The sequence below is a fragment of the Mytilus edulis genome, chromosome 4 (genome assembly GCF_963676685.1).
Source record: "Mytilus edulis chromosome 4, xbMytEdul2.2, whole genome shotgun sequence".
Lineage (NCBI taxonomy): Eukaryota > Metazoa > Mollusca > Bivalvia > Mytilida > Mytilidae > Mytilus > Mytilus edulis.
The window spans coordinates 11,743,424-11,752,779 of NC_092347.1; the positions used below are offsets into that span (position 1 = coordinate 11,743,424).

Sequence of the window (9,356 nt, forward strand, 5' to 3'; positions counted from 1 at the left end):
GGGTGTAATTAATATTCATGAATATATCCACTTGTATATGGGGTATATATCTGAAAGTTGATCGATATTCTACAGATGCATTTCCTATCACTAATTCCTTGATAAAGAGTTTTACGAAAATTTGAACTAAGTGCTCCAACTGGTAAAGGTTAAGTTTTAGCATCGGAAGCTTTATGATCGCCATCCAGAGTAGTTTTATGACAATGAACGGTTCTGAGAGTATGGAAATTTATCATACAAAACTGTAAGAATGAAAGGGCAAATTTCCAGTATATTGTGTTAATTTTTCTTTTTACGCCTATCTTTCGGAAAACGATGCAAAACATATATAAAAATGTATTTATTAACGAGTTTGGTTTAATATGATCGGATGTCTTGTTGTGGTCGGTATAACATAAAATGATACTAAGATAACTGATATGTCTTCCCTTTCATTTTGATATAAGGCCACACCAATTTAATTTCTTGTTCTACGGATTTTTGGACTCCAAAATTTGGGGCGAGCGAGCGATTGGAAAATGTTAATAAAAAAATATTTAATTTGCAAATTTTTGAGGCGAAGCTTGAAAAGTAAAGGCGAGCGATTATAATTTTTTTTTGTAAACATAAAATAGTAGGTTTTGACAATATTAAAGCTTGATTTATCACTTGTACTTTGACATTTCTTTAATTTCTGAAGTATTTTTTCCCTGTTCACCAAGAAATAATTAAATTTGTTCTATGTATGTGTGACTGACAATGAGACAATTCTCCATCCAAGTCATAATCAGTTTGGGGACAACCCCTTAATGTTATAAATATCCCTTTTACATGTTTTATGAGGGATCAATATAAGTTATAATAGATTTGTTTGTACAAAAGGGCTCATATTTTCTCAAAGAACTATATATCTATCTGGTATTAAATGGTCAAAACATGTCCAAGAATTTTGTAATATTCCTGGACTTTAACCATGTTAGCACATTTACTTTAACAGTTTAATATTATTCAAAATAAGTGGACCCCTCTTTTAGAAAAAGTTGTTTAAAATATGATGTAACTCTTCTCTTTTTGGGTACAAAATTCTAAGTTTTTAAAGGTTTTGTATAGAAGAACTATACAAATTCTTGGTATTTCTATTTTCTTTTCTACATCAGTAAAATGACCCCTTGTCTGAGGGAGGGTTGTTCTCAACCTGATAATATTAAACAACCACAGGTCAAAGTACGGCCTTTTACACAGGGCTTTGATACAAACCAAACAGCAGGCTATAAAGGATCCCAAAATTATTAGCGTACACAATTCGAACAGGAAAACCAACGATCTAATTTATATATCATGTATATCCAAACGGGCAAATACCAATGAACAACATCAACAAACGATAACTGCTGAACGACAGGTCCCTCAATCAATCAGGACAGGTGCATAAACATGCTGCGGCTATGGATAGTTTTGTTTCGCCAGCATACAATATAACTGCAGTTGAAGGCAAATCCTTCAGAAGACTCAAGTTCTTTGTACTTTATTCTAACATCGAACATTTTTTGATAGGGAATATAAGTAAGGGGGAAAGTAACCAATATTTTGTTCTTTACAGGTTTTCGCTGTTATAAATTTATTCGGAGCACTCCCGCTTTGGATAAATAGGTTTTATGCTGAAACAAATATTCTCACAGATATTTACAAAGTGTGGTGGGGTGCTTTTATGTTTAAAATCGTTATATACAGGTTATACTGTGATTTTAAAAACAAATGTTGATATCTTTTTATAATATTTACAAAAAAAAAAAGTGCGGGAAATGGACATGATTACATTTCCGGATGCGGGAAGCGGGAATATAAAAAAAATAAAAAAAAATCTGTTTTGAAAAAAATAGGTGCGGGCGGGCCCGTCGAACAAGGAATCAAATTGGTGTGGCCTAATATACAGATGTAGACCAGTGCTTTTAACATACTTATGTTCTTCATTTTAAACAATTAAATTTTGTGTCCGAAACTTTCTCTAACCCACTGAATAAAAGAGGGGCAAAAATACCACAGGGACAGTTAAACGCATAGATCAAAAATAAACTGAAAACGCCATGGCTAACAAAGAAATAAACAAATACACTAATAATAGTACACAAGACACAACAAAGACTAAGCAACACGAACCCACCAAAATGTTTGATTGTTTAAAAAAAATGTTATTTCGCCTGATATACATTTGCACCTTTTATCTTTTTAAATAAATGGAGAATTATGCGGATAAATTTGTTGCGATCGTTCACTCGAAGTATAATTTCAAGAAAATTGATCCGGATATGTCTAGAAATCGTTCGACTATGTCCGTTCGTCCATCCATTCAACAGACCGGGCAAACACAATGTTTTTGAAAGTTCACCTGTCCTCTATTGAAGGGAATGCTGTTACATAACTTTTGAAAGATTAGAGATGTAGCTAGATCTACTTAATGGAGGACAACACACATGATACACCAAAGACAGCCAATTTGGCCATGGTTCTTTTAATCTGTTAATAGAGAACAACAGATAGCTTCTAATGAGCTTAACCTGGGAGTTGGTACATCTATGCTCTGATAAATCTTTCACAAAAGTCAATAAATGATTATGCAAAAACAAATCTTGGTCACATTACAGAACCGAGAGAAATACGTTAACTTTAAAAAGAAAACAGCAATACAACAGAAACACTGAACAACAACGAATCGAAAAAGATACCAGAGGGACATTTACACTCATAATTAGAAGATTAACTTACAACGCCATGGCTAAAAAAGAACCACAGAAAAACAAAAATACACAAAACACAACATAGAAACTAAAAGCTCAGTAACACGAAGCCTACCAAAAACTTGGGGTAATTTCAGGTGCTCAGAAAGGGTAGGCAGATCTTGCTTCTCATGTATGAAAAACGTCATCTATGATAATCGATACAATATAAGTTTTAATGTTTTTTTCGCTTCTTATCCAATGTATAGTGTATAAACAATATGCAATGTCACTTGTATGTTACTATATACATGTATAGTGCTTTTGTTTTTAGAACAGTATGGTTATAGAGTATAATAGTATATGTTACAGCAATTTCTTTTTTCTCTTTACTTTAGACATTTAAAAGTTAATAATACTTAGATAATCGCATTAAAATGATTATTAATCAATATCATGAATATGATGTGAACATAGAATTGATGTAAACATAACATTACCTCTATGGTAGCCGTTTTCTTTCTTTGCATTCCTTGTATCAACTGATATGCAATGTAATAATAAAGGGGTAAAGATGACGGAGTCAGTATTTCCTTAATGGATTCCTTGAATCTTCGATTATCAGTTTGTAATGTCCCAATAGCATTTATAGATACTAATGTTGGGTGTCTTTCTTTTATATTTGGTTCATCTATTGTCGGAAATTCCTCGTCGTTGGTACTAGCATGGTAATAGCTTTGTACTATAAAATATTCATATATAGAACTTAAGTCAACACCGTTATTTAAATTAAATAACCTAAGCGGTTCCTAAACATTTCAGGGCCATAAAATATGCTAAATGATTGATTAAATGCATAGTGGTATATTGAGTAACTTTTAAATGCAACCTGCGTCAGAATATATTTCAGGCGTTATAACATTGTTTTCACCACCATTAGCAATTAAAGTGTGAATGTCAGTACAGATTCCTTTTAGAAGTCAAGATAAAATAGGTTTTTTTTGTTTTTTTTAAGTAAAATATATTTTGCATAATATATATTTTAATACAATGGTGGAAGTATAGATGAGTCAAATCTTATGACATGAGGTACTGAAGAACAACCTATTTTCGGGGGTACTGTTTTAGCGTTAAGCCATTTTTGATTGACTTCACGGCTTTTCATTCTCATGGGTTGATGCATTTTAGAAAAGATTTAAGTTTAATATAATTTGATAAAATAAGCTAGAGGAATTAACAAAAACACAATATATATGAATACCGTTGATGATAGGAATAGCTTTAGATGAATATTACAATGATATTAAGAAAATCAACACTCTATACCTCGTTTAAATTCCTCATTTTCTAAGTTGCCATAAATCTGGTCGTCATCATCAGGTTTGTTTTGGGACCAGCCGCTAATGATCGCTCTTGTAACTGCATCTGTAAACTCTTGTGGCTGTGTTTGTTTGTTTATATCAATGATCGTTATCTGTCATGATAAATGGATTCATTCATTTCACTTTTCTAACACAGTTGTGGTTTGTGCAATTTATATGTTAACAACATTGGTCGAACAAGCATATAATCTTCATCAATAAAAATATATACCATATATACCTCTTGATTTTTATTGAAAACTGTACTTGACAGTGTTCAAGTTTAATCTCACCTTTTTATGCACAATTTAAAAAAAACCACTACTAAATGAATTGTTTTGATAGAATATCTCCATTTGAAAAGAAACATATTACAGTGGAATCATACTATGACGCATTACCAAGTACTTTTACTTTTGACTATGAAGCGCAATACAATTTTTATCACCAGTTGTCTGTATTGTGTTTTAAAATGAAATTATATCGTACTGTTTACCACTTACCAAGCATTTGTGCTGTTGTATTGCTTCCATGATTGACTCGAGGTCATTTCGTTGGTGCTTTTGTGAACCATAACCTTTGCCGACAAATTCTTTGTTCATCAGGTCATGAGAAGATATACCAAATAACAGTGGTGTTTTGTCTTTGATATATTCAGATATCTTAATGGTATCTCTGAAAAAAAAATCTTAATTTTATGTTAAACGTTTTGTAAGTGCTGTAAGGAAAATACACGGTTATAAGACATATTGATTCTACAATCAAATATTTCAAACTATTTCATATTTTTTAAATAATTGATCAAAATGTAACATTTTCATAAGATAAATAGCCATGACACAGCAATACGGCAATATTGTACAAAATCTAGAGATTGTGACCAAAACGCTTAAAAAATTAACAGTGAGTGGTATTCTATATTCAATCATTCCTTGGCAAAAATTGTTTTGGTCGAGGCTAACTTGTTCGCGATATAAATAAAGTTTTTTTTTAGAATTATATAATTTTAGCGAAACATCTGACAAATCTCGCGTACAGCACCAATTTAACAGCTTCGAAGTCAAATTTTAACAATGAGAATAACGCGTATAACACTGTGTTGTGTTTGGTTAATGAGCACCTTATCGTCTTCGAGTGATAGTATTATTGTTACTCTTAAAAGAGGGTCGAAAGATACCAAAGGGCCAGTCATACTCATAAATCGAAAATATACTGACAACGCCAAGGCTAAAAATGAAAAAGACAAACAGACAAATAATAGTACACATGACACAACATAGAAAACTAAGGAATAAACAACACGAACCCCACTAAAAAACTAGAGGTGATCTCATGTGCTCCGGAAGGGTAAGCAGATCCTGCTCCACATGTGGCACCCGTCGTGTTGCTTATGTGATAACAAATCCGGTAAATAGTCTAATTCGGTAGGTCATATTCACAAAAGGGAAGGGGATTGTAGTTACGACGTAACGGACATATACGATATCATTTGTGAAAAGGTTATTACATAACCGTCAACCAACCCGTGATGGCGTCCGTAAAATTTACGAAGGGATGATTTCAACTTCACCATTCGGAACTCTTGGTTTAAAAGCATCCTTGTGAGCAGGAACCCTCTATCAAGAAAATCATGATAGGAAATGCAAGCACGGGAATATTGTATCCATTGGTAGATATATACCCGTATGCTCAAAAGTTAAAGTACGTGACAAAATTTCGATATATATATTTGTTTACGGATCAAAGCTTATAAAAAGTTTAAGAACTTTAACAAAGTATGTTGAATATGGAATTCCGATGAATATTGTGCAATGACGAATGCTGTTACCGGAAACATTTACAGGAGAGTGAATACTGATTATCTCTTTTATTTAATCATTTAATTATCTAGAAATATCATATCTTACTTTTCAATGAATTCAGCAATAAAGTCACCTGCTTTCCCCGAACCTTTAATAATCAGTATAGGCAAGTTTTGATTCAAAACTTGGTTAACGGCTTCTACTGTATCTAAGTCACCTTCTGCTACTATTGTTAGAACTGGAACATTCCACTGCACTAATTATATGATGAACTGTATTATTCTTTATACTTTCAAAGGTTGAAAAAATATTAAAAAATATATAATGTATATTTAAAGGATTTTCCGCTTTGATTATCCCTCACAGTTTGCTATTTTGTCATTTTCTTTTTTGTTATAACAATATAATGTTAAATGAAAAAAAAAACGGGAAGTCCCTAATCAAATGGCAAAATCACAAAATGTCACAAAAATATACTAGGCGAGATAAACTGAATAAAATACGACGTCCCAAAATCACAGAATATAATAATCATTTTTCTTTGAAGAAGCACCGAACATATTACGTTGTGATTTTTTACATCATTGTGATATTGTTTAACATTTTAAAAGTATTTTCGAAACCAAAAAATGACTTTTAAAACCCAAAGAATTAACGATCTTTTGTTGTTAAATGTGTTAAGTTCTGACATTCAATTTATTGAATGTTTATGTTAATTGTTTTCACGTTTCCACAGTAAAAAATATTGAATAAATGTTGCTTCCAATTCTGCTGAATATTTTTTGCAGATGGTGTTCAAACTACATTAGAACTGGTACCTTAAAGTTAATACTCACACTACAACCCATTCACCGTAATTTGAAACAATAACATATAGTACATTGATATTACATTGGTATGAATCTGACCCGAATGAAACTTACATGCTTTGTCTTCAAGAGTCATGAAAGATATTTCGTTTTGTGCTATTTCTTTCAATACGGAAGCATGGAACTCAGCATATGACCTTTTCTTCTCCATCCAAATATGATATGTTTCTCCCAGCAGACAGTCGCTGTCCTTCTTTTGCCAATAGTCCTTACAAAAAATAAAAATGGTAAAAAACTAGACCGATTTTGGTCCCAAAGAAAAGAGTAGACCCAGTAAGACCTTTATTTGGGCCAAAGATATAACGTTTTTACAAAGTTGTCTTCTTTAGGCTATTTTTTGGAAAGCAGGTTTACATACATGTGGGCTGTATGATAACTTAATAGAAATCAAATGCTATCTTCTTTTTTTTTTCATGCAAAAATACTGGAAACTATCAGCGTTTGTGCTAATTTTAAAGCGTTGTTGTCTAAAATGAAATAGCCGCACTTGTATTCAGTCTAAATATTCAAATGTAATGATTATTTGATAATAATACATGACATATGTAGGACTCTAAAGTGCGATGGGGACGCTAAAATGCGATGGTTACGCTAAAGTTCGATGATCTACGCTAACGTACGATGGTTTGATACGCTAAAGTACGATGATTTGATACGTTAAAGTGAGTTTTCCCGCAAATACATCGACGTTTGCAACGTTCGACAGCATTATGACGAGAATATTTGTCCAGATTAAGGAATTTTATTACATTAGAAAAGAAAGAAGAGAAGAGAAAAACAAATGATCACAATTTGGAATGTTTGGTCGTTGCTGGAATAGGTTAACTTAATTTGTGAAATTGTAGAAATAACTTTAATCAAAACAGTTACTTTCTAATTGAATTATATTCAATACAAAAAAAAATACTACATGTATATGGTTAATATTACTGTTAAATAATGAATATACGTCAATAAGACAGCAACCTAACAAACAGATGTGTAGTAGCATCATACTATATGATTGCCAATACGACAACTATATCTATCTTCGACCTAATGTCATTGAAATATGCAACTTTAAGTATGACCTTTAACACGGGGCATTGTCTTATAACATATTATTTTATTAAAAAACGACTTCCACTAAATTCCGGATGTACTTACAATGTACTATACTGCAGTGTAACCATTACACCTTTTGAACAACTATCGTACTTTAAATAAACATAAGAAGATGTAGAAAAACTATCCATCCAATCCCAAATGCGTTCATGTATGCAGCTAATGATCATACGGTCGTCAACGTAAAGCCTTGGTCAATGCCGCAACAAGCTATATTGGGTTATACCATATACCATAGACCATGCAACAGACAAAGGCCACCAATGACCAGTGTAAAACAATTCAAAGTAGAATACTAAGGCTTGACACAAAATTAAAACAATAAACGAAAATGTTATAGGAACTCAGCAACAAACGAAAACCATTGCCTGAACCACATTCCCGTTACATCATCAGACTTTAACGTGTCATACCATCGCACTTTAGCGTGATTTCTGATTGCACTTATAAAACACAAACAACCATCGCACTCTAGCGTCTGACACCATCGCACTTTAGCGTAGACCATCGTACTTTAGCGTGACCATCGCACTTTAGAGTACCATCGCACTTTAGAGTCCTACATATATAAATATATAAATATCTGGACTGAACATGAATGCGACCTCTTCCATTTTTGACAAAAACCACCTAAAAGTGACGTTTTATTTCATATTTGATCGATTTTTCATATATTGAATCTTAAATTCTTTAATGACCAAATACGTTCAATCTTTAAAATAAAATAATTGAATCATGCAAAAAAGAAGTTTATTACAAGAAAATGCAATTAGAATTATAAAATTTTATACAGCACTGAATGGTTGTATTAAACTTCATTAAAACTTTCGACTAGCTGCATGTATTTTTAATGCATTTAAGAATTGAATGCTTCTTTTTGTAACTTCATTGGGGTGTAAAAGCGTTGACCGAAGTACATTTCTCAAAATGTGCGCACGGTTACCTCTCGATAAGCCTTTTTAAAATCTTTGTCTTTTTTGGCAATAAAATCTTTAATATTGTAGTAGTTAAATATAATATAAAGATGGATTGCAGTATACTAACGTTACCACCTTTATAGAAAATGATTTAATCCTACCCAACCGTATTTTGTTTCTTTTTCGTGATGGAGATGAAACCAGGTCTTGCAGCTTTCTTCTTCCGGTAGAATTCCCACTATACTTATAAACACATCATCGCCTTCTAATTGCAATTTATTAAAATCCTCAACTGCTTCTCTCACGATCGAGCTAACCTTTTCCGACGAACCTTTGTAGAGAATCAAACAATCTGCAAAATATAATTATATGTAACCAAACTGTAAATTAATTATACCCCCGCTTTAAAAAAGGGGGGTATACTGTTTTACCTCTGTCTGTCAGTCCGTCCGTCCGTCCGTCAGTCCGTCCGTCCGTCCGTCCGTCCGTGTTTGCAAAATGCATGTTATGTGACCTTATTTGTGTACAAATGTTATTTATGTGACCATTCCCTTTTATGTGACTGTCACATAAAAAAATTAGAAATTTAGCAAAATTAAGGTGTTTTATG

At 32.4% G+C, this 9,356-nt stretch overlaps 1 protein-coding gene across 2 annotated transcripts in view; it reads right to left on the reverse strand.

The window, feature by feature from the left end:
• Positions 1-9,356, reverse strand: part of LOC139518975 (transient receptor potential cation channel subfamily M member 8-like) — a 110,684-nt gene that overhangs the window by 22,981 nt on the left and 78,347 nt on the right. For both annotated transcript variants that reach the window (XM_071310682.1, XM_071310681.1), the window contains exons 3-8: positions 8,908-9,098; positions 6,780-6,933; positions 5,962-6,112; positions 4,558-4,729; positions 4,020-4,167; positions 3,194-3,435 (exon numbers count right to left, since the gene is read on the reverse strand). In XM_071310682.1, coding sequence (XP_071166783.1) covers positions 3,194-3,435; positions 4,020-4,167; positions 4,558-4,729; positions 5,962-6,112; positions 6,780-6,933; positions 8,908-9,098 — 1,058 coding nt within the window. The remainder of the gene's footprint in view (positions 1-3,193; positions 3,436-4,019; positions 4,168-4,557; positions 4,730-5,961; positions 6,113-6,779; positions 6,934-8,907; positions 9,099-9,356) is intronic.